The 27,544-nt window shown below is 39.8% G+C and overlaps 1 protein-coding gene across 1 annotated transcript in view; it reads right to left on the reverse strand.

Annotated features, from left to right (window-relative positions):
- The window catches only part of LOC113589087 (tetratricopeptide repeat protein 28-like), a 105,189-nt gene that overhangs the window by 34,190 nt on the left and 43,455 nt on the right, over window positions 1-27,544 (reverse strand). The window contains exons 2-4 of the mRNA XM_035529946.2: window positions 24,323-24,470; window positions 20,740-21,012; window positions 19,209-19,339 (exon numbers count right to left, since the gene is read on the reverse strand). Coding sequence (XP_035385839.2) covers window positions 19,209-19,339; window positions 20,740-21,012; window positions 24,323-24,470 — 552 coding nt within the window. The remainder of the gene's footprint in view (window positions 1-19,208; window positions 19,340-20,739; window positions 21,013-24,322; window positions 24,471-27,544) is intronic.

Here is a 27,544-nt window from a genome sequence, read left to right on the forward strand (position 1 = left end):
AAGGAGAGATTTTTGAAGAACTGCAGTGAGGAAACACTACTGTCTTCCTTGTTTATGAAGAGCCAGTTTGGGAAGTTTACTATTTGACCTGTAGATAATCTTCTGTTGAAACATACTAATTTACACTGCATTCAAAAGACATCTTTACTTCAAAAGAAATCTCAAAAGTAGAATTCTATGCTTTTTAGTGCCACAAACTAATCTATATATTTTCTGAACCTAATACAGTCTTACAGTGGGTAGTAAAAAGCAAATACTGACCTAAATCTAGCAGTGATATTGGCTAGACTATATGTTGTTTATCTTTTGGATCAACAGCTGTGGTTTCATGACAAATGCTTTTGTGTATTACATTAATTGAAGAATTTGCTCTCTCCAGAGAAAGCCATGGAAACTGAAACTTTGGACAAATGCCAGAGAAACATCGACAGGCTTCATTGTTTGTTCATTGCCTGTAGACTGTTCATAGAAAGCTAGCATAGGAGCATATAGAGACAAAGGCATATAGAGGCAGGTACTATTATCCACAGCAACTTACATATAGTAATGCAATACACAAATTGATATGATAAATATTTTAAATATTTTATGTGTGTACACATTTTAAAGTATATGATTACTTGCTCCTGCCAGTAAATAATTCGATCTTTCATCTTGCTAATCTCAAATGCACTACAGTAAACAGATTACATTTTAAAAAAAAACACACAAACAGATCTATCAGACAACATGCACATTTTTTTTTCATTCATTTTGCAGGCTTGATGAAACCTGGAACCAATTACTTACAGCAATAACTTCCAGCAGTGTGCTGTACTTAAAAGGCTTGAAATAACATTACACAGCCCAAAGCTGGCAATTACCCTTCCTCACAACTTGTTTCATGTTTTTCTGATACAGTATCTCAGGCAGTTCAATTACGTGTGGCTTTTGAAAGCACGCCATATCGACTAAGCCCATGCCACTCCCTAAACAAACAAAAAACAAAACAACAACAAAAATACCCGTTAATGGGACTTTCTGCAGCTCCATTTCCGCCTAGAACTTCATGTAGCTGAGTTACCCAAACCAGCAACAATTACTAGGTTCTAGATGGCTAAAGAAATTTAGTGAAGATGTGACACAAGAAGTCAACAACACTGCACCTTCGGTGTGTTTTGGTAGATATAAATGGGTGAAACCAGTCAAATTTAGTATAGTATTTTGCATAAACTTGAACTATAAACTTGATTTGTCTCTAGACAAATATAGTTGGGTCAATGAGTCAAATTTATAGATGGAAATCAACACGCTCTTCTCAGGAATGAATGAACTCCATGGAAAAAGACTATGTTATTTACCTCATTGTCCTCAAGAATCCTCCCCTGTATATCTTATTACATCTGTGCACTTAGGCATTGTTTTGTTTACAAAGCTCAACTAGTCTCTGGATCAATTGATTAATCCAGCTGTCCACAACTAAACTGTTGATGAACTGCTGGCCCCTATCAGTATACGTGTTCCTGCTGAAGGTCCCCTAATATAAGATAAACAAGGCTGGGCTCATCATGGCCCTACAGGAGAAGGGTTAGTGTTCAGTGGAGACACTTACAAAAGTAAACAATGGTTGTGAAGTTGGAATCAGTCCTTTAGCTCTTGAATTCTTCTGTCCTGTTATCTTTTTTCTACACTGTTTTTTCTTTCTTTCCATGTGACTTTGGACAGTCCCTTTTTGTGTTGGACTAGCAAATGTTCTGCGACATCTGAGTAAGCAAAGCAGCTACTGCATAATCTGCCATATTCCACAGGGGTCATACACTGTTACTTTGTTGCAAGCATGTGCACAAGTCATGCAGCATAATTGATTCCATGTGTTGTCTTATTCTGTGAAAACAACTTCTGCTGACCGGCTTGATGTAATGCAGAAAGTCTCTTAACTGCCTTTGTGTCCAAGTATCCAGAGATAGCCTGCTTGTAACTCTCAGTTGGGTGCACAGAACACTTCAAGAGGCTATAGTTAGGAGAAATGTCTGAGGCAGTTATATCTCTTCTGAGCACATACATTTTTATAAGATGTTATCCACCTTGATCCAAACAATGTTGAGTATCTTCTCCAGGAGTTGTTGGCTGGTTGTTGAATGAGCAATTGTACAGTTTTCAGTCCAATCCAGTAAAGATAAGATCCTCTCTCATAAATCACTCCATCAGTGTTTATATATGAAGTTTATAGTTCAAAGGCTGGCTTGCTTGCCAGTGTTGCGGGCGGGCTGTGAGCTTGGCCTGGCGCTGTGAGGTGCATGAACCCACATGATCAGCAGGTGTTAGCTAAGGAAGTCAGTGAAGCAGGCAAGGCCACACTGCAAGGGCAAAAGCACCAAATGCTTCTCCACTGCTGCGAGAGTGGAGCCAGGAGTCAGGAGAACATTCATCCAGTGCTTCGGTATCTCAGCGGAGAGCACTGCGCTTGCTAGCACTAACAACCGGCTTTGTCAGAATTGGCTTTGGAACTGCTAGCAGCTGGGTTGGTGATTAAAAAAAACAGCCACCGATATGCAATTCACTTTTGAGTATAGAGTTGCATAGAAAGAGACAGAAAGACTTTGGTCAGTTTCTTTCCTAGTCTAGGACTAGTCTACTTGGTATATAAAAATAATTAGGCTTTGTAGTAATGCCATCGTGCCTGTAAAGGAGTTGGTAGTAGGCCTCTACACGGGCCCACGGGATCTGCAGTAAGAAAGGCTGCATACAGTGGTCCAAGTCTCCATGTAACCAGATATGGCACTGCTCTGGAGCCACAAGTCCAGCTTTGTGAACATTCCTTCCCTCAAGCTAAGCAGGGTTGGCATAATTTGGGGAGCTGGAAGAAGTCACCTTGGACCCTGTTTCACATTTTCAGTAGTGGCCACATTCACAATTTTTTTTTTTTTTTTCAAATCTGCATTGGCCAAAGAATAAAAATAAATAAATAAAAATAAATGTCACTGTCTTTTTGAACATGGCTGTGCTCGTTACAGAATGCAGATGTGTGCTGTTTTCTCCCTTGGCTGCTTGGCTCATATATACTAGTGTTGTGCATTATATTCTATCCTGGGATCGGAAATATGAGCAGCTGAATACCCCTATCAAGTACAGTCTGTACAGTTCAAAAATATGGCAACACATTACCCAAAAGCTTAACAGGATCATATCAACACACTTCAGAGTACACAACTTTTACTGCATAAATAAGGATGAGAGGAGCATCTATACGCTGGACCTAACCCAAAAGATCTGTAACGAACACTTGACTTATACTTGCATTATACTTGGGTTAAGATTAAAAGCAAGTACACACACACACACACACACACACACACACACACACACACACACACTCACATACACATACACACACACATACACACACACACATACACACACACACACACACTCACACACAGGATTTTTAGTTATTTTATCAATTCAAATCAAAGTGTTTTTCATATGAAAGTGAAATCTGTCCAGTTCAATAACGAAAGAGAGGTGAGGACAGCGGGCGAACAAAAGGTGGATTTGTTTAGACATGAGAAGAGAGCAGAGAGCAGTGGAGCAAGACATCCTGGAGAGGTATACTGTCCTTACATCTGCTTTCAACTGCAGAAATGCATTCTGACAAATAAGGAAATATCTGTCTCTAGTGTTTGTGTGAATGTGTGTGTGAGTGAGAGGGAGAGAGTGGAGAAGGAATCTAATTCTTTAACTTAAACATCCCTCCAGGATGCAGGGGATCCACCAGGATCCACTAATCTCCTACAGATGAGGAGACCAATCCATAAAAACATGAGATAAATAAAGAATCGGTGACACAGAGTGAAACCAAATATAAATAAATGATATATATAAATAAAAATTCTGATTTATATATATATATATATATATATATATATATATATATATATATATATATATATATAATTTTTTTATTTATCTCACAGATTCGTTATACATAAAAATTCTGATAATACATATAGCACCTTTCTCTCCCAGATGCTTTATAGTTTTTTGGGCTTTTTTGAAGGGGGTGGGGGGTGGGGGGGTTAATAGAGAAGGCAGTCTACATTTAATTAACCCATTACCTCTATGTGAATAATTTGAATGATTTAATAATTAATTTCAATTTGGTTTTGGGAACTACCACAGAATTACAGCAGCTTTGCTTAAACTAATAAATTATCTGAGAATGTTCAGAGATTCAGGTAATGTGTGTCCTTGTACTTCTCAATCTCAGCAGAGCCTTTGGCATAATTAATTATGAAATCTTACTTAACGGGCTCTATAACTGGGCAGGATGGGTTTTTTAATGGTTTAGATATTATTTAATAATAGATATTATTTAGATTATTAGATATTATTTGAGAGTGGTTTAGATATTATTTAACAATATACATTATTTAGATTATTAGATATTATTTAAGAATGGTTTACATATTATTTAAGTAGTTGTGAATCTGCTACCCATTCATAAACTCAGCATTTTAAAAAAGAAAATTAAGACTCTTCTGTTCATTGCTGCCTTGAAATACATAAACACACATCGTAACAGATAAGGAAAACAAACAAATTTACAATAAAGCATTCATTTAAGACACAAACAACAACTACTGATTACAGAGCAGGAACATAAAGCTAAAAGGAAGAGGAAGGGATTTTCTAGGAGGGTGATGAATTAGGACGTATGTGTTTATATGCTGGGTGAAACTAGGACGTATGTGTTTATATGTTGGGTGAAATTAGGACATATGTGTTTATATGATGGGTGAAATTAGGACATATGTGTTTATATGCTGGGTGAAATTAGGACATATGTGTTTATATGATAGTTGAATTAGGGTGTTTTTATATTTGTTTTGAATGAGGCATGGATAGGTTGGGGAAGTGCATTACAATATTTTGAAGCAACAACAATGAATGAGCTGTCTCATATACAGAACTATGGAGCAAGTCAAGCAGTCCAGTATCTAGGCATCCTGCGGAGTATGTATAGATGGAGGAATTCATAAGTATGTGGCTACTGAGTGCTTTGAATATGTACCAATGAATATTTAAAATTCTATACAGCATGTACTTGGAAGCCAGTGCAGCTGTTGAATACTTGGAATCTCAGTGAGCAGTCTAGAAGAGTTCTGGACATACTGCAGCTGCAGATATTTTAAAACGAGACCAGCAAAAAGTGAATTGCAGTAGTCAAACTGACAATTTATGATGGCCTGAATAAGAGTTGATAAAGTTTAAGAGATGATAAATATTACAAACATGCTAAGAATCAGTTTTAGTTTATATGGGGCTGAAAGGCGAGTCAAGTATAATGCCAAGGAAGATGTAGACATAGTGATACCATTAATAACAAGATAAAGACCCATAGCTTTCCCAAATGTAGCTTTGGAAGGTATGTTCATGAATTTATTCTTGTCGCAATTAAGTTTCAGAAAGTTTCAGAAAGAAAGTCATAGGAGAGAGGAGTGAAAAGTTTAGTGCTATAAGATTTGCATGTCATCTGCATAAAAATGACATTAGAATCCACAATGGCATACAGTGGCACCGAGAGGGAATATACACATGATAAATAAAAGGGGAGCAAGAATCAAACCTTGTGGAACATCGTGGGGGACAGGGATTGTGTGAGATTTATTTCCTAAGGGCACAGAATGTCATCTGTTTGAGAGGTAGGATCTAAATCAGGCTGGTGTTGTTTTGGACATTCCTGTGTGGGTTTAAAGATGGAAAAAGAGAATGTCACGTTGACTGTATCAAAGACAGCAGTGATGTCATGAAAGTGGATGCTATGAAAACCTGCATCAACAGAGGGGAAAAAATCCTTTGTGACTCCAAGAAAGCAATCTCAGTACTATGCAATGAGGGGAAACCTGAATGAAAACAGTAATAAAGATTATATTTATACTTGGAGTTGGGCAGCTCCCACCTTTTCTAATATCAAAGATAGCAATGGCCAGTAACTGCTCAGAACTGAAGGATTATGATGTGAATTAATTGTCTTAATTGCTATTGTTTTAAGAGATAGAGGAACAGAACAAGAAGCCAGAGAAACAAGTTACTGATATGAGAGATATAAAGAGATATGGAAGACAGGATCTGATTATATCATGAATTTGTGTTAAATATGTTAGATTATTTTCCTATATACAGTTCCAGTATACAGTTTCCTATACTACAGTTCCCAGAATTCCGATGACAATTCAGAAGACCATCCAGCCAATCACCTAACGTTCACACATTTGTCATCATTGGACTATTAACTGCACCTGTTACTCATTTACACTGCCTATCTATACCTTCTATTACCATACACTCTTTGTGAAGTATTGCCATCTGTATCGTCAGTGTATACCGAGCGGTATATCCTATTGTATTTCTGATTTTCTGACCATTTCCAACTGCTTACTTCTATTTTTTTTTTTTTTTTTTTTTTTTTTTTTGTCTGCCTGGATATTTTGCCTCTCTGGATTTTGACCTGGAGTGTATTTATTCTCTGTTTGTGACCCTTGCCTGTGTTTTGAGAATCCCTCATTTTATCCATGAGCATATGGCTCTAATTAGCCAAGCACATCTGTGTAGTAGCTAGATAGTTAGTTCATGTACATTTAATTAGCTAGCTAGCTGTGTAATGTTAAGTTTATTAATTATATGTAACATTGTTTTATCCAGTAGCAATAGTTCTGTTTTGCTCTTGATTATTGTGTAGAGAGCACAAAAACTAACTCCCCCAGCTGTTGCTCATTCTCTCCACCACAACCTTTAGCCTGTCAACCTATCGGACACAGAAATTATGTTTGACGTCACAGTATGAATGTCGCAGTGTGTTTGACGCCACAGTGTGTATGGAGTCTCAGTAGGTATGACACAGTATGTATGGCATCACAGTTTGTATCATCTTGTGTCAGAAGGGTCCTCTGCAGACTGCTGCTGCTAAAGATGTGTCCTATTTAGCAACGATCCTTTAATTGAGACGGAGAAGTGTCTGGTTTGCACACATCAGGCCACCAAAGGTCCTAATCTCTAGAATACTAGTGACTACTGATCTCCATGGTGATTCATGGTGAACTCCAAGGTGACTCATTATGCTCTCCTGCATCCTATCAGCCTCTTCACCACACTATATAATGCCTTCAGTGGCTCCCAGAGCTCTCTCTGCATACCAAGTTGTTTGTTATAATGTCGTGTTGCATTTCTAATAGCTGGTTTTGACCCATGCCTGTTTTATTTCTCATTTTTGCTTCTGGCCTTGCTACATTGTTCTCAGTAAAATTACCCTGCATATGGATCCTAACTCATTCTGAGTCTGCTTTGTCACAGAATACTTTGCCTTCCATGGATCCAGCAGGGTTACCAGAACTGCGGGCAGCTATCCAAGCCCAAGGTAGACGCCTTGGTTCATTTGAGACTCATCTCCAGCAGTGTCACTGCATGATGGGAAGCATCAAATGTGAAGCATTCAAGCCGTCCTGTCTTCCGTTCCCATGCCTGTTCCTGCTTCAGCCTCTGTCCCTGTTAGCGAGACTGTAAGTTCGCTCATGAGACTGTCCTCCCTGACAAGTTCGATAGAACTCCTGGTCAGTGTAAGGGCTTTTTGTTGCAGTGCTCCCTTTATTTCTGCCTAGTTCCCCCCCCCCCCCCCCCAATGACACTTCTAAAATTTCTTTCATTATTTCCCTTCTCACCGGTACAGCGCTTAATTGGGCTACTGCCATCTGGGAAGCTCAGACCTCAGAGATGCACACTCATGCTTGTTTTGAAAGGCTGTTCAGAGACGTATTCCATCATTCACATTGTGGTGAGGACCCAGGTGAACTGCTCCAGCTGCACCAAGGCAAGACACCTGCTGTTGAACATGCCATGGCATTCATAACTCTCGCAGAGCGGATGGAACGATAAAGCACTCCAGACAGTCTACTAGCAGGGGCTCGATGAACATGAAAACCCGAGCTAGCTTGCAAGGATGACCAGTTGTTACTTTCATAGCTTAGTCAACTAGAAAACCTCATGGGGGCCAAGAGAAACCGCTTGAGTCATTCAACATCACACAGAGGAATCTGTGAGTAGGTGGCCATTGAGGTAGGCAGAGCCTATCATAGCCATAAGGAATGGAACAGGAGACATTCCTGCAGGGAGAACAGACACTTCTGCAGCTCCTGCCCCATAATTCTTCACACATATACTACAGATGAGTCGTGCCAGTTTCCAAGCTATTGATAACAGGCCCATGTCTGTTCATGCCAGTTTATGATCGGCTAACATGTCTTTGCCAATTTCATCCCTAATCGACTCTTTGGTGCCAGGAAAGTTTATTGATCAAGATATAGCTCATGAATGGATAATCCCACCTACTACATATAAATCACCTTCAACAGTCAAGGGATTTATATCCTGGTAAACTACTTCCCTGCTGGTAACTACATCCCCAGACAGCCCGCTAATTATAGTTTACAATTAGTTACCGGAACATGAATTTGGATTTTCCTGGTCCACAGGAGAAATACAGTACTGGGACAGTAACTATCACATTCAGGGTTCAATGTTAATGTTTGTTCCAACTTGCTCTATTGAGCAAGTTGAGCTCGATTGAGCAAGTGACCGGAAAATTCACTGCCCCGAACCAAATTTCTCCTGTCACAAACAAATCTTTGTCTTTGTCTTTTAAGATTTGTCTTTTAAGACTTGTAAAGTGTTATTCAAATATAAACAAGCACAAATAAGATATAAGGTTATTTAATCTTAAAATAATTGTACATTGTCACACTATACCTTCACTTCTCATTTTGTTGTAAATAATCAAAGGTTTCATAACAAACATCTTTCTCTTTTAACCCTGTGATACACTGTTGTGACTAACTTGGTCGTCTTGGAATCGGCTTCGCTGTTCATCTGTCATATGTGCATGTCCAGTGGTACAGACGCGCTAGAGGCTTTTTTTTTTTTTTTTTGCTGCTATATACAACATGAGAGAGATTTGTCGAGTGATTTCTAAAATCTTTAGAGCCACTTTTATCGGCCTTGTTAAGATATGCCCTACAAACGTTGCACAACATCTCAGGTACAGAGGGGTCAGAATCCACTCATGAACGACTGATGTGTGATGAAGCTGTGGGCGGTCTTTGCTTCCTATTTACATGTCACCATTTGCCTGCATTTTTCCTGCTCTGTCCTGCACGCACGAACATGTGCAGCATAAGCAAACCACAGACACTATCATACTCTCATCTTGTCTGCTTATGCACAGTCATCCATAGTAAGTACGAGTTTGGAGACAAGAACAGAAGCAAAAGTATTTGAAGACAGAGTTGATAGATTTTACATTATTAAAAATTAAAAGCTGGAATGGGTATGTAAGTATGGAGTGAAAATTCAATATATTTCAATATTTTATGGTTTATGGTCAATAATATAATCAATATTTCAATAAGATTTGTTGTGGGAGTCTTTGAAAAGCACACTAGACTCCATGAGTGGGAAAATCAACATATTACACAAAATTGAAGTAGTCCAGAACAGACAGTTCAGACAGTAGTAGGTATGTCCACATATATGTTTAGATTGCCTTTCAGTCCTGGCACAAAACAACAGCTTTGTAAGACAATGTAGTCTAATAAAAGAAATCCTCCAAATGCATGTGAAAGTTTTCCCAAGAAAATAAGAAACTGAGTGTATGATATCTAAAGAATGTGCCTATAGTGAGAATCACAGAGAAACCAACATATTGTGTGCTGCTTTAACTTTAAACACCCAAATCCAGACACCAAACCATTTATCTCCAAACTCTTGCATGCACCCTAAATCACATTTGCCACAGCACCAAACCCCAGTGGCCAAACCCTCATCTTTTTCTCTGACTGAGACAATCCCACCTTCTCAGTGGACCAGTTTCCAAATCCCCCCGATCTGCTCTCCCTCATCCCCAGATGGAATTACAGGCCTCATGCAGAACGTTTTGACAGGGGAATCAAATGAAAAAGGCAGGTAATTAAAAAGACCGCCAGAGGATTGTGGGTCATCCTGACAGCAGAAGAATTTCAAAGGGCAAGGCATTTTTTCTATGGCTGCTTTGCAGAAGAACCAGATCCTGTCGGCAACAACGGCTAGTTAGCTGCTATGCTAGGATCCACCCTGGTCGCTTTGATAAGGATTTGGGTTTAGAAGAAAAGCTATGGGTGCTTTATCGCAGGCGACGGACCCAAAAATGAAGCATGAGAGAGCGAGCTGGGGTGTTAGAGAGAGGGAACCAGAGAATAGTAGCTGCAGAAGAAGGAGAATGTTAAAAAAAGGATGAGTAGAATGCAGGAGAAGAGAAATGTATATACTCACAAATGCACATCTTCACAAAGTTTTTCATTCACAATCTTGGGTGCATAGCATCCAAAAATGTGTCAAACAGCATGACATCTACATCTACAAAGACAGATCATTTCCATATTCTGACTTAACCCAAACAAAGCCTTCAGTAATGTTATTAATTACTTAATTAATCATTGATTCACTATTGTGATACTGTTCCAATCCCAAAAGTACGTAATGGATTGTTGTTGAAACTGGAAGAAAACCTCTAGCTCTAGAGAGAAAGGGAAGAGACTGATTTACTGATTTACAGTCACTTAATATGGTTTCCCAAGGGTTCGGACAACTTGACGGATACCGTATCTGAAGTGGAGAAATAACATGCCAGAGAGAGTAAAAGAGAAATAGAAAAGACAACATGAAAGAGGGCAGTCCAAATTGAGGACTGATGGGTGGGGGTGGGGGTGGGGTGTTTCAGAAGTGGGGCTGGAGCGCCACAGGGGATTCAGATCATTCGGAGGACAATATAGAGGAATGGTGAGTGTGTGCTATACAAGAGGAAATAACCAATGACAGAAAGTCAGAAAAAAAATGACAGGGACACAGGAGTAGAGAAAAGAACACGACGTTCTTGTCTAAGGTATAGCTGAATGATCACAGGAAAAAAGCAAAATACATTTAAAGAAATGGCATTTAGCAGACTTATGAAGTGTTATGAACTGTAGAGGATGACAAATGGAGGAAACAAAGAGAGAGTAATTAGGGAGTATTAATGAGTTGGTACTGTACTCTTTGCCTGCTGTATGTGGGGAGGCTTTGAAAATGTTGCTTCCTGCTGGGTGACACATGCCACAGGCCTGTGATTGACAGGCAGGGTGAATAGTTGCTGGCAGGTGCTGGCAGGAGCTCTGATTGGATCTCTGCCCCCCCGATCACCACAGCAACCTTGGTTAGGCCTGATTGGTTTTCTTTATGTTACAACCTTCCCCTTAGTCCAAAAAAACAACACTGTCCTAAAATAGGGATATACACAAAATGCAACATATAAAAAATGGTATATTAAGGACTGAATAAAAAGAGGACAAAGAAAGTGCTTTCCAAAATTATGGTTTATTGTTCAGATGAAACAGAAAGGCTGGCCATGTGAGCAGAGAAAGCAATGAAAAAGACGAAGGAAGGGCCATGTTTAGCACACACCGGACTATGAAAAATCCAGACTTTCCAGTAATAATTGAAGTGCCAGAGTCACGCAAGGCACACATGTGATGGACGGGGAGCGATAGACAGAGAGAAAGAAGGAGTTTAGAATGAAAGACTGAAAGAATGAAAGAACTGAGCTGAATGGAAGTGAGTGATGAAAGAAAAAAGAAAAAGGAGAATGCAACATACGGCAGCCAAGGGTAACGTCTATTACATGAGTCATTCAACATCTGCTCCAGTCACAGCCACTGACACACACACACACACACACACACACACACACACACACACACACACACACACACACTTCATATATAAAATGGACTGTGGCTGCAGTTTCTTTTCTATCTTTTCTAAGCATAATCCAGTGCGACAACACAACACAGTGATGTGCATATAGAGAGTATCTTAAATCTCATGTGTGAGGAAGAGTCTCACAACCCATGTGCGTGCGCGCGCACACACACACACACAAACAAACACACACACACAGATAACAGAGAGAAAAGGCTGCTTTTTGTCTGTAGTCAATGATGAAAAGCACCCAGCTGTGAGCTTAAATCATGCTGGAAAAAGCGCTGGAGAATGTGCTGGAACTCCCGGCAGCGTCGTTAGGCATGTCTGTCATCCGCATACGAAATGGCGCAGCAGACAGCTTGCTCACTCAAGCACACCCTCCACCCCAGGATGCATCCGCATGGCACGAGGAGGACGCCGAGGAGGACAGTCGGCTTAATGCAGCTATAATCACTATATAATGCCGTCTCAAGTGTGCTTATGATAGTGACAAGACAGCTAGAATGAGTTTCAAAAATGAGCGGAGCAAATCAAGCCCAGCATGTTGATGGAAAAGCACATTTGGTATTCTGCTTTTCTTTTCACTGAGGTGTAGCTCTGCTGCAGGGCTGTGATGTGCAGCTCACTGGCTTGCTGGTCCTGACTGTGGAGGCCACTCTAGATAAGGTCACAGCACATTTGAAAAGTGAGCTATAAAGCTTTATAAACCCAAAACATTCTGATAAATGTATATAGAATGTCAGTAGAATGAGAGCTGAGCATGAAACAAACTTGACATTCTTTCCTGATGTTTTGCATTACACTTAAAAAATCAATATGATAACGTTTACAGCCCTACTCCCTCTCAATTGGAGTTAACATGCATGGACTGCTCGATCTGGAATTCTTGTTCACCGTTTTCTCTGATGGTGCTTTTACTCTTCTTATCATTAAGTCCTGTGGGTTGTATCTTCTAATCACCCTAAAGCTCCAAGGGAAAGTGATGAACTCCAGAACATGTCTACACACACACACACACACGGAAGTACACACGAACATAGACACAACCACACGATCACACACATATCCCAGTAAGCAGACAAATGTGATAGAACATATACATGAACTCAGCATTCAAAAACAAGAGAAAATATTGGTAACGCACACACACATGTGCAAATACACAAACAAATACACACACACACATCTCTTATTGTTTACAAATGCAAAAATATTTTCTGATGAGACATCAAACCACATCTACCACAGGGAGCAGTGCCTTTTTCTATAAAGCTCCCACACTATGGAATAACCTTCCTGTCATCAATGTTCAAGACTCAGACACAGTCTCAATATTTTAAGGTTTGCCTGAAAACCTATTTGTATAGTCAGGTGTGTTATTAAATACTTCCCATTTTAGGTAAAGGTGTAGATCCGGGGGTCCATTGGTGTTGATTATTATGGTAAACTGGGATGTTATGATGCTGTCACCTATTTTTTATTACTCAAATTTGTTGACTGAGAGTGTTGTAGGACTCCTACAGTCATCGAACCAAGACTAAGACTTCTAAAAAAACAGAACAGACATTTATTGTTTATTATTATTGAATGCTTATTTTGTTCGTTATTGTTTATATTGTTGCGATTGTGGTGTCTGCTGTCAATCAGAGGAGGATGTCTCATTTGAGACTTGGTTCCTCAAGGATTCTTCCTCATGCTCTAGCAAGATTTCCCTTGCCTCTGTCACTCTTGGCTTGCTCACTGGGGGTTTGGACTGTGACAACTGTTGTAAAAAACTTTTTTTTTTAAACAACTTTGATTTTGAACAACTTTGACTTTGCGCATTTTATTATGATGATCTGTTTTGAACAACTCTCTGTACATCATTGGTTATAGTCATTTGTTATAATATTTACATGCATCATGTCTTATGTGCATTACCATCAGTTGTTTCCAATTTTGCTGTTAAGCTGTTTTGATTATTTTAAACCTGCTTCCTGCTTTGCATGCTATAATTGTTGTACATTTTAGATTGCCTAATTGTTTTATTCAGCATCTGCATGGACACACAGAACAACAAAAACAAAATTCAATGATTAAATTACTTCGGTGGCTCTCCTGAAACAGTAAGTGTGCTGATGAGAACAATAACTGGTTAACTAAGAATAATACCCAGAAGGACCTGCTGCCTCTTGAATCAAGGTTTCCTTGACATTCAACCTTTGTGTTAATGACCAATTACCATGCAGGAATAGGTGCCTGTCAATGTACAGTTATGCAGATCTGCATATGAGAGGACCCACCCTGCACACACACAGACACACACACTGAAATGAGACATCATTATCCTGATAAGTATGATATATTCTTTATAAGGTCATATACACATAGCATCCCTTTCTTGCTCTCTTCCTCTCTTTATCACTCTCTTCCTCTCTCTCCCTCTCTGTCTCTCTCATTAGAATACTGCTTCAGAAGCTCACATTCATCTTGTTGACAGGGTGCACATTGATTGGATGGGACCAGAAGTAAGATGCTACTGCTGGGATATGAATGCACAGTGGATCTATCTGGAGGTATCTGGAGCAATGGACAGTGCAGTCTTTTAAAATAACCTTGGAGGTTTCTCTCTGTCTCTCAAAAACATGCATGTACACGCTCACACACACACGCTCACACACACAGACACATCTGCAAGCAGACACAAACACGCACCAACACACACATAGATACACCCGTACGCAGGCACACACACACACACACACACACACACACACACACACACACACACACACACACACACACCTACCTCCTATCTTAACATTTTTTTATTATAATCTTGTTCTTATTTACTTTTTATTTTGTCATTTCATTGCAAATGATTTGTGCCAAGTAAAGTATTAAAAGAACAGATAAGCAAAACATACAATATGTATGACCACATTAAAAAAAATTCTCGTTCTGGCAAGCATGTTCTTATTGGCTTGGACTTATTTGATTTCATCCCCTCGACAGTAACCAGCAAATACATGTACCCATACCTCAACATTAGGTTAGGATGTTGAGGCTAGAAAATACATGTACCCATACTCAACATTAGGTTATTTTACATTACATTTATGGGATTTAGGTTAAAATATCATGGAATGCTATAAATCACTGCTGAACAGCTACTCCAATAAAACACTGCATGCTCACACATCTACCAACCCATCCACACTCATGCACACCAACCTACCCATCCACCGACCCCCCCCCCCCACCCCCCACACACACACACAGCTGTTCATGTAGCCACAAGCATGCCTTTGGTACAACTCTCCCACAAGGCCTTTTTATAGCCAGTGAAATCACACTGTGCCAGTGGTTACTACTGATAAAAAAAATCCATCGAGAGAAACAAAATGAATAATTAAAGTAAAGCACAAACACATAAAAGTACAAAGCACTGCACTGTCCACACACCCTGCACAGCACTGTACACAGCACTGCACTGTGCACACCAATGAACTGTACACACAGCACCGGACTATATACACACTGTGCACTGTACACGCTCCCTGCACTGTACACATAGCACTGGACTACACATACACTGTGCACTGTATACACACCCTGCACCCTACACACAGCACTGGATTATACACACACCCTGCACTGTACACACACTCTGCACTATACACAGACACCCCACATTACACACATAACATGATAGGCCTGATAATTAGCTATTAAATTTAATTGGCTGCATTTAAAAAGAAATAAAATAGTGCAGTTCCAACACAGCTGATGTCAGCTCATGAAGGGCTTGATAATAAGATGAGGAGTTAAATTAAGTGTGTTCAAGCAGGGAAATAAGAAAAATGTCCTGGATTTGGGGACCCCAGGACTTGGAGCTGTTCCTCCAAGCTGTAACTGTACACAGCTGAAGGTTTTGCATATCCACAGGACAAAGACACTGTTTGGATGCAGAAATGTTAAATAAAAGATGAGCTAAATCTATAATAGTACGAGAGAGCTCCATTCATACTTCACAGTGGCTTCTTACGCACTCACAACTTCATACTTATCCTTTCTTCCTTTAAGGTAGGGGGTAGGGAAGGATAAATGGGTGAAAGAGAAGAGAGAGAGAGAGAGAGAGAGAGAGAGATAATATGGGAAAGTCATTCATCTTTTTGACAGCAGCCCAAGTGTTTCAGTGGAGTAAGACACACTGCTGCGTCACCTCTTCTGCAGAATAAGAGCTACACACACACACACACACACACACACACACACACACACATGCAAATATACTTTATAAATGCCAGCCTCAGGTATAAACTTGGGGAACAGCAAGCTTTCCTGTTGGTAGAGATTGACCAAGCTTTGTATTTTTTTTCAGCGACTCTTCCAAGGCATCTTTTTTCACTCTTCAGATTTTGTAATTTAGTTTTGTTTGTCTAAAAACAATTAACATTCAATATATGCAAAAAGTTTTGGACAGGTCAAAGCATGTTCAGTTCAGCAGACCCGAAATTGGCAGGATATAAATATATACATGAGATACTAATTATTATTTTGTGAATTGTTTAGTGAATTTTACCTATAAGGTGGACCTTTGAAGCAAGTGGTGAGTGTATAAGATGAGCAGGTTTTACTGTGAAAATATCATTTTTCAGAGTACATTTTGAATTTTCTTATTCTTCTGTTTTCTTCTCTAAGTGTTTAGGTTATGGTTTGTTCTATATTTTATGTTATTATTTTTATTACCTGTTATGTTTCATTGTAGTAGGTAATGCGTTTTACAGTATTAGCATAAAGAATCCACTGTTGGCAGCAGTAGGCACCATTTAATCTGTAGTTACAACCCCATAACTAAGAAGATGATAGAAATGAAACAGAACGAGTGCAGTCATGAGCTGAGGGGAAACTGAAGTTATTGGGTCTGTATAAGGTGCAATTATGTTGGACCAACTAGGGCATATATACGCAGACTAATCCTGGTGCTTAGGTATACATGGGCTTAGAGAACAAACTTCAATTGAAATGAAGGCACATTCAAACCAACACACATGCACTCATCCACACCCAAAAACATACCTGCACGAACAGGCAAAAACACACAAACATGCACATACACATGGACATGTGCAAACACAATCACATGCATGCTTTGCAGACACACACAAACACATACAATAACAAACACATTCACACACACATGCATTCACATGTGCACACACATATTTGCACCTTTCACCTCATAAAAATCACCATCTGCTGAATCAATAAGTAGCATTCTATATTAGAAGTGGGCCAAAGAGACCCCCAGTCCCATATAGGCCCATTCACCATTGTTTGACTCCTTTTCCCACTAAAACCCCTCACAAATATTGACATTTGATGTAGTCCAGGCACGTACAAACACTTGTGTGTAACATCTGTGGAATGAAGTTTTGTACAGTGCACATGGAAGTCTCCAATTCAAGGCTAGGATTAAGGTCAAAATAAATGTATAATCATTTCAAACTACTAATATATAATAATACACCATAAGCACTGGGGAAAAAAAAATTATTTGAATGGAAAAAAAAGGTTTTCCATGATATCAGTTGGCCACATCCTCTGGCTTTTTTGTTTTCCCTGGCTGTTTTGCTCGTGTGTGTGTGTGTGCTTTTGTGTGTATGTTTATGTGAGTGAAAGAGAGCAAGAGAGAGATAGAGATAGAGAGAGAGAGAGAGAGAGAGAGAGAGAGAGAGAGAGAGAGAGAGAGAGAGAGACAGAGAAAGGGTTTAAATTATCTTGAATTTGGGAGGAAGACAAGCACACACACAAAGTGACCTGCCAAGACTGGATAAGAAAGAGGGAAAGAGGGAGACGTGTTGGCCATTCTTCTCCCTGACTGACAGGAAGTGAGCATGAGAGAGCCCCTGTCATCCAGAACAATCAGGGAGAAAAAGAGTGAGAGGGAGTGTGTGTGTGTGTGTGTGTGTGTGTGTGTGTGTGTGTGTGTGTGTGTGTGTGTATGTGTGTGTGTGTGTGAGAGAGAGAGAGAGAGAGAGCGAGAGAGAGAGAAAGAGAGAGGGAGGACAGACATTTCCAAATGCTAACCTTTAACCCTGTCCTGCAATTTCTTACAAGTTTAAGTTTAAATTCATCACACACAATGTCAGTTTGACAGCTAAGAGAATGAAAGAAGTGTGTAGAGACATAACAGGGCAAAAGGAAGACATCCTACGAATCACATTGTCAGGTCTACTGGTGGAGCTGTGTAAGTTGAGTTCCTTTGTGTGAATTACGTTTGTTTATTGTGTTATTTACATTGTGCGGAGGCTTGGGGCAGGCAAGGTGACATTTAAAAGAGGGGGTATTTCCTCTGACCTAAATACCACATAAGTATGTATGGCATAAAAGGCTGTTTGGAGTAAATTAGATATGGGAGAGAAAAGGCCTGCTCTGCCATGGTACAAAACCGTGTTTGACCGTTTCTATACCATTCAGCTTCATTCTGCTCTTCCTACTTTGTCAGTATGCTTTTGCTTTGGTTGGCTCTTTGGATCCTTTTTTGGGATGTTGATATTTAGAGCAATAAACCACTGACTCCTCTTGGAGTTTGGGAATGCATACAAAATATCGTGGACACCACACTTACAATGTATAGTGAAAAAACTCAAATAAAAATAAACAAATGTAAACTACACCAGTGTAATTTAAACTGAATACATGTGTGATGATGATGTTACTGGGATTACCATACTCTTGTTAAAAAAAGGTTCTTTTTCCCTATGACTTTATCTGTCCATCCTTTCCAGCTCCAGTTTGGTGTAAATTCCACTGCAGTATATGGCGCCGGAGCTTCAGGTTAAGTAGGTCAACCGCAACACAATTATCTGCATTAAACATTTTTGCCATTTTTAAGAAATAAAGAGAGTGCATGAGAGAAGGTTAAGCATGATAACAGATGAAGAAAGATGACATTGTGATGTGAAGTTATCCTCAAAACAAGGCTGAATCATGCAGGCAACAGAATACTTGATAAGTATGAAGCACAGCAGAAATCATGGTGGCTTACCCTCAGCAAGGGAAGAGAGGGGCAACACAAAGATTATGAAGTGAAAACGGATTTGATCAGACTCCACTGACATTTGTCTAGCTGCAATAAAATGTCATGCTGGCCTGTCTGAATTAAATAGAGGTATGCTTATCTGTCAGAAAAAAGCAATGTGCGGAGCTATGTTTATAGACAGCTGAGAGGAATAGTCCCATTTGGCTTAACAGTAACTGGATCTGAATTCTTTATTCAAATTCCTAAATTTAGAACACATTGGTGCAGTATTACATACACACATACAAACACAAACACACACAAACCTATGCATACACACACACATAGGTGCCCTGTTCTTCTGTGCACACCCGTGCACACATTCACACCAGTTGCCTACCTCTCGGTCTTTGAGGCTCATGGCTAGCACTAGCTGGTTGCGGTGATTGGAGAGGGATTCACGATAGTTTCCCTTGGAGAAGAATGCTGACCCCAGGTTCCCATGGGAACGGCATTCTCCAGTTTGGTCACCTGATGGGGAAGGAACAAAGGAAGGAAGGGGATCACATTCAGGAAACTTGTACTTAACCATTTATTTACCAGTGCCATCCAGGTGCCAGTGTGACTCAGACAATCAATCTAGGTCACGCTTACAGAGATTGTCACACTTCACTCATATCTATAAACTTTAGTCATTTCTAAGCTTTGTCTCTACTGGCAGAAACAATACCAGAAAAAATAATGTTGGTACGGGTAAATTGTAGTCATACTGTCAAACAAATTAATGAAGTCATAGAGTTTTGTCATAGATTTTTTAGTGAGCTTTTTCATTAATATTGGTTATTGCTTGCATAATCGGTGCTAAGGAATTAAAGAACACTGGAGAACCTCAAATGTAAACATTCATAGATTCTGATCTGCTGTAGATTCAAATACAGCAGAAGAAGCTGGTCTTACGCTAGCAACATTTTAGCATGGTCTTCAGATTCCTTCTGAGGTTGACAAGAAAGGTTATCCTAATGTTACTGAAGCAAACCAAATTCAAGGTCCAAACTGATCACAGATCAGTGTATAATATTGTCAAGACAGCATGGACACGCAAATGCAGAGACTACATCACTAAAGATACAGTTGTCAGAGAGAAATACAACAAAATACAACAAATTTGGCATTCTTAGAATACCTCAAATTTAATGTATTTATATAATAAGACAACTCAATTCCTTCTGACACTGAACCAGTTTACAATAAATAATTAGCATTTGATTTGCAACTATCCACAGATAAGTAGTGTACAACTGACAACCTGGCTAAGCAATTTTTAAGCCAAGTCTGAAAATCCCAATGGTTCCTGGTTTTAACAGTTTGATTGGACCCACAAGGTAATTTTCAAGTCATTCAGGAGCTAAGTCAAGTTACAGCAAGACAAGAAGTTCCTCAGAAAGTCCTTCTTACAGCCTTACACGCTGCAGGAACCATAAAAATGATAAATACATGAGCCTTAGTGCTTTCATAAATGTATGAGTCTTAGTGCTTTCATAAATGTTTGAGTCATAGTGCTTTGATAAATGTTTGAGTCTTAGTGCTTTGATAAATACATGAGTCTTAGTGCTTTGATAAATGCATGAGTCATAGTGCTTTGATAAATGCTTGAGTCTTAGTGCTTTGAGAAATGTTTGAGTCTTAGTGCTTTGATAAATACATGAGTCTTAGTGCTTTGATAAATGCATGAGTCTTAGTGCTTTGATAAATACATGAGTCTTAGTGCTTTGATAAATGCATGAGTCTTAGTGCCTTGATAAATGTATGAGTCTTAGTGCTTTGATAAATACATGAGTCTTAGTGCTTTGATAAATGCATGAGTCTTAGTGCCTTGATAAATGTATGAGTCATAGTGATTTGATAAATGTATGAGTCATAGTGCTTTGTACCTAAAGTCTTGGCGACCTCCAGGTCTTGCTGCATGTAGCTCATGCTCTTCTCTGTGTTGCCCAGCAACCAGTGGGCACTGCTCAGGGCCGAGAAGACAGAGCCACGAAGCTTCAGGCTGCAGGTGCCGATCTTCAGTGCGGCCTCCAGCACCACCACAGAGGCTCCGTGGTGACCCGCAGAGAGCAGCTCCTGACCGATCACCGACACCACCACGAACGGGCTTCGCTCCAGCTTCATCTTCTGCAGCTGTTGATAGGTGGGCTGCACCGACTCTGCAGTGAGGAGGAAGGTGGAGTTTTGTGAACTTAGTGAGGGAACTGGAGAAGGTCTTTACAAGTGAAGTGACGTACTGATGTTACAAAAAAGGCATCGTGGGTTTAAATTACACAAATATGATGCCCAACTAACACACCAAATCCAGTTATTTGAGGCCTTTAGCAGCAGGTGAAAATAAAGGTCAAATGGGCTGAAATTAAACTCTGCAGTGCAGTGAATCTGCAGCACTGGATCTGGACACCTTTGATCTAGAGGAAAGATCTGTAAAATAAGATAGTTTTCAGTAATCAGGCTAATTGGTTATTGAAACGATCTTTCTACTCCATTTCCTCTCTTTTGGTCCTGACGGTTAGGTGATGGTTACTAATCGGTCAGTGAATGCAGCATGGGGGAGTAAGTAGAGGTAATCATTAAAGCCTCTTGTAGTAGACGTTGACAATGATATCTACCCTATAGTATCTTCTGCTGAAGGCTTAGAAAATGTTAACATTACAGTGAAGTTCAAATTCCTCCGTGGATCGTTGCAATAGTTTTTCTCATTTATCTTTTCTGAGACTGGATAACGAACAGTGTTGTGGAGGGGTATGAGAAGGCTGGCAAAGAATGGGAGTGAAACTTTGAATTCAATAGGGAAATGTGACAAAGGGGAAAAAAATGACAAAGACACACAAGGTGACCTCCAGAGATACAGTGGAGGAAGTAAGATGGGGAGGTAGAGGGAGAGAGAGAGAGAGAGAGAGAGAGAGAGAGAGAGAGAGAGAGAGAGACTAAGAAAGAGCAAAAGCTGAAAAGCACACAATGACATAAATCAATGCCAGGCCATGTGGGAGCAAGTACTACAGACCTCTGAGATTATAGCACCCCCAAACACCCACCCACCTGCACACACACACACACACACACACACACACACCAAGGCTAAAAGAGCCAAGGTGTAAAAAGAGAAGATAAAACAAGCGACTCAGTTTGGACCCTTGAAAAACGTATGTTAAATTTAGCTTTGACCTTTGTTTACAAAGCACATTTTAGTATCCACTGTGCTTCAATTCATTCTTCGTGGTCTTACTTATGTGGCACATTCTCATGCATGAGAATAGATGAGACAAAACACACACACACAAGCACACAAATGCACAATTGACACAAAATTGTTTTACATCAGCATTCTTGATTTGCTCACAGCTGTGTGTGTAAAGGAAGCATGTATTTGATACGCATACACAGCTCATGATTGTTTTTTCAAGTGACGTGCAGCAGTGTCGTTAATCATAGAACGCATGTGGGAAGAAGCACTGTGACAGCATGCACATATGTAGCTACCAACAACAGTCATCAGAGGTTAATCACACACACACACACACACACACACACACACACACACACACACACACACACACACAGTACCTAGAAATACACATACCAACCATGAACCATGCCTGTCAGCATTCACTCTGCTCTATTATCCACACACACACACACACACACACACACACACACACACACACACATACAACATGAACAAATGCTTGTCCTTTTCTCTTCTTTCTATAGGTTTCTTCTCTCTCTTCATTCTGTATTTATTGGTACACCACAGGCGGATGGTGACAGTAGCTGAACTGTATACTAGAGCATCTTTGCGCTCTCCTGATAGAGGACGCTCTGACTATATATTCCCAACTCATTTCACAAGCCATTTTCCAGCCATTGTGTTCAACGCATTTTAATATAGATGCTGAGATGGTTGGGTGTCTGTGTTGTGTGTGTATGCATGTGTGTGTGCATGTGTGCGTGTGTATGCATGTTGTGCGCACATGTGTGAACATATGCATGTTGTGTGCATGTGTGTGTGTGCATATGCATATGCATGTGTGCTCACATGTGTGTGTGTGTATGCATGTGTGCACGCACGTGTGTGTGTATGTGTGTATGCATGTGTGCACGCACGTGTGTCTATGTATGCATATGTGCACCCACGTGTATGTGTGTATGCATGTGGGTGCGCACGTGCGTGTGTGCATGTGTGTCTGTGGTACTGTTCACCTGCTCCAGTATTCATACTGACAAGACTTATCTAACTCATGATCCCGCATTAGTACTGATAAGCCATATCTAACTAAGGCAACCTGGCCAAGACTATCATAAGCCATCAAGACTATCATAAGTTATTCAGTCAGATAATTCCTTGCTGCAAAAATGTATCTATAAAAAAGTTAAGTTGAGGAAAGAGCTAGGGAATACTAATAATACTAATCTAGTTTATGTTGTTCTCCATGCATCTGAGGCAGGGTTGCCATACTAATGCACCAAGCACTTTCCAGTTGAAATTCCCACCACTACGATGTGAGTTATAGAAATTAAAGGTGTCATTTTAAAACACTGCCAGGAAACAAGCACCCACTCTCAGCCCATCTTTCTGGCTCTGTAGTGGATCACACTGTGCTTGATACATTAGGGATTCTGAAAGTCCTAAAAATGGCAAAGTGGCCTACATACAACGCAACCCACATGATATACGGCACACCTCACACTACATCCAGCGCAACCCACGTGATACACTGCACACCTCGCACTATGTACTACGCAACCCATGTGATACACGGCACACCTCACACTACATACAACACAGCCCACTTGGTATATGGCACACCTCTCACTACATACAATACCACCTACGTGATACACAGCACACCTCATGTTACCCATGTGATACACGGCACACCTCACACTACATTCAACACAACCCATGTGATATACAGCACACCTCACATTAACCACGTGATACACGGCACACCTTGCACTACATATAACCCAAGCCACTTGATATACAGCATGCCTTACACTACATACAACACAACCACATCACTTATGATATGGCCTGCACTTCATTTGATGTGGCTTGTACCACATTGGACATGACCCACACTAAACACAAGTCATATATAAATGGATGAAGGCAGCACAGAGAGGAAGAAATAATGTCTGATCTGTGCTTGTACAAAGCTCAGAACAGAGATGATAGCCAGAGGAATCCCTCGCTCTTGTGTTTGTGCCTTACTGTGAAAGTAGACCTGTGTCAGAAAGGATGAATGATAGAAGTGCCATCAATGAAACCTCTTGAAACAAAGAATGAGAGCAATTGTCTCCAGTGATGATGTACATGCTCATGCAGATGTGACTGTGGCACTGAGAACTGCCAGATGAATTTCAAGAAGAAAATGGCATTATTCTTGGCATTATTTGTGCATGAGCCTGTGCATGACTTTACTCACACTGTGGAGGGGTCAGACCCAGGTAAGACGACCTTACCTCGCAGAGGGGACTTCATGACAGCTTCCACCATGCCCACCAGCAGCTGCAGGCTCTTGGGGTCCTGAGCCAGGCCCGAGGCAAAGGCAGCCAGCGCGTCTGCATGGCGGCCCAGATACTGGAGGGCAACACCCTGTCGGAAGTATGCCTGCACAAAAACCCAGAGTGTTAGTCCTGTTAGGTGTGACCATGTTTAGGAAACCATCTCTCTTATTGTAAGCTACAAATCTGTATTGTTTTCATGACTGATTAAGATTTGTACATAGCTCATATAACTGGTCATTTGTTGTATATGTTGGTCTATATTTAGCACACTGCAAAAAAAAAAAAGATTTCATTAATTGGTAATCAGCACTCCATACTGAATGGTATTATTCAGACCAAGAGTGGGAAAATAAGAATGTTCCTAAAAGATTAATGCATATTCAAACAATACAGGCATGTCCAACCACCCCAAATACCATGGTAGTCAAAAAGAACTGATGCATTTAACACTTCTCAGTCAGGTACCATTTGTGAAAGCTGTTATTCGGAGTTCCATTTAACATTCCCTACACCTTCAGGAAGGTGTTGAAGGGCCACGGTATGCGAGTAGAAGTCAGTTGTGCTGATGCTTTCTCACATAGGGGAAGCACAGTTGGAAATAATGGAGTACTTATATCTATTTTTTATTACTTGTCTAGTTACATGTATATCAGTTCTGCCCTTTTTTTGCAATAAATGTTAAATAAATTACCACATCAAGCAGGTAAGGGAGCTTTATATAAATGGTAATGGCTAAAGACCAGAAAATAACCAGGAGTTTTTTTATGTATACCAGTTATCAAATAACTGCTCCTCATTCCTGAACGCTTTATCTTTAATAGTTTGAACTGTGTTATTTTAGAACACTGACCCTCAAATTAATTAATCTGAAGTGATACTGCTTATATGCAGTGTAGCTTCTCCAATCCCCTAACTCCAACCAGTCCTGTCCAGTCTTTGAGCTAATACTGTGACCAAAATTTCAATCTGCAAAATGCTGTTTAAATATTCACCTTGTTTACTGTAGAACCTCTGTGTTTGCATAGATAAAAGATATTGTTCTAATGAGGACACAATTGTTCTACAATAGTCGAGTCAAAGGTCAGATCTCAATCCAATGGAGAATCTGTAACAATATTTGCAAACTGTGGCATGTCAGGATCAAAGTAAACAACCACGTGTAAATCCGCCAGGAAGGACCCCGAGGTGAAAATCACTCCTAGATAGTTGGCAAGAATGGTAGAATCTTACTTTAACAGACCTAAAGCTTTTACTGCATTGATACTACTAGTACTAGTCTGGGTTGAATACTTGTGCCATATCCTTTTTTTAAAACTATTTTCTGACAAGCAATATCTTTGGACCTTAAATTTACTTTAGAAGTATATTTATTTGCAATAAAAATGCCGACTGTAACAATCTGTGTCATTTGTAATCCAAATAAATCTGATTGATTATAAGGGAATTGAATACTGCAAGAAACGCATGTATCACTTGACACTTACATGGACATTTCATGTGGTGATAAATAATCATGTGACATGAGCATATGCAGAGCATCCACTGGCACCTACTGACAACAGAATCTTTGGAAACTGCAACACCTCTTGCAGGGGGATTTTCAGATGCTGTATCAATCTGCACTGGAACATACATCCTTAAGATCTTACCCGTGAGACTTTAAGAACGGAATATTGTATTTAGTGTGATGTAGAACTTTTAATATTTGCTGTATACTAGAGACATAATACAAGGCCTCCACCTTTAAGACCTGCCTCTCCATTACCTTGATGGAGCCTTTCATTATCATTCCAGGAGACACCCAAACAATCTAATAAAGACGTGAGGTGAGATAGAGGTTATACAAAATGAGACATGACATGAATTTGTGGCACTGGTAATTAATTTCCCTCTTCTTGTTCCAGTACATTCTGAATCTACACTGGCCCTCACCTCTGCGATGGAGATTCACCCAGAATGAATGGAGACCATATGCCTGTTAGACTGAATACATTAACCTTTCTTTCGAATGCTCTTGATATGAGATGGTAATAGGCCCTTGCCAAGGAGCATGCAAAAACTGACTCTCCTGACTCGAGTCTTAGGGAAACACGGAGATTCCAGCAAAACAATATGACAGAAGGACATATTTGAGGAATATAGAAAGATAATATTGGGATGAATGGGCAAAAGACAATTATATTGAAAGATAACAAAGAAAGGAACTGTGAGAGAGCACGCTCAAAGAGAAATATGGAAAGTGCTAGAAAAAAGAGGAAAGGAGAGAGATGCAGACTATGAGACAGAGGAAGAGAAAACAGGACAAGAGCGTAGAAAGAGCTGCAGCCCAAAAGAGTGAAAGACATTTAACCAAAGTGTTTCTGACTCTGAGTAAATCACTGCACTTCTCTGTTTCCTCAGCATTCATCAGCAAGAAAAGCAGGAAAAAGCATTGCTCCACTGAAGCACAACTCAACAAATGTTTTCCTGAGCGTATGTTTTTCTTTCATATATAGAAGTATTCTGAAATTTTGTACCCTTTTGGAAAGGGCATTTGAATATCGCCAACATGTACACATAAATAGAGAAATCTCAGAGTTATAAAAATGTATTAGCCTTTGCTTCTCAAGAATTTGCACATTTTAACAGTTTACTAATTTTTCTTTGATTTTTCAAAGATTACTAAATACCATAAAGCCCTACTACAAGTACCACAATACTAACAAATTAGGTCTTACAGGGTTTTTTTTGTTTTTTTTGTTTTGTTTTTTTTACAGCAATAAAACCAAAGTGAAATTAGCCCTATAGCAAAAATACTGCTGTATCTCTTAGTGAAATTGAAACACTTCTGCAGTCATGCTAATGAACAAACAAGGTGTCATCACAAATCTTATTTCACACTAACATTCACATCACTTCAAATACTCCAAGTTTAAATGGAGCTCTTGAGTCCCCAATACCATCTAAGAACTGCTTATAAGAACATGAAGAACTAGCTTCAAAAGACTTCATAACACTGCACTGGGTTAAATTACTGGCATCAATTTTTTCAGCAGTTGGTGCTTTGTATAATTATTGTAAGAACTCGCATTTAGGAGAGGGAGGCAATCATAAAGATTCAGAAAAAAGGATATAATCTATTTTTATAATTCAGTTAAATGCCAGTGCTACATAGCATGAGACAGGTCAGCTACTTCT

This window comes from Electrophorus electricus, chromosome 5 (genome assembly GCF_041902795.1).
Source record: "Electrophorus electricus isolate QZ-2024a chromosome 5, ASM4190279v1, whole genome shotgun sequence".
NCBI classification, from domain to species: Eukaryota; Metazoa; Chordata; class Actinopteri; order Gymnotiformes; family Gymnotidae; genus Electrophorus; species Electrophorus electricus.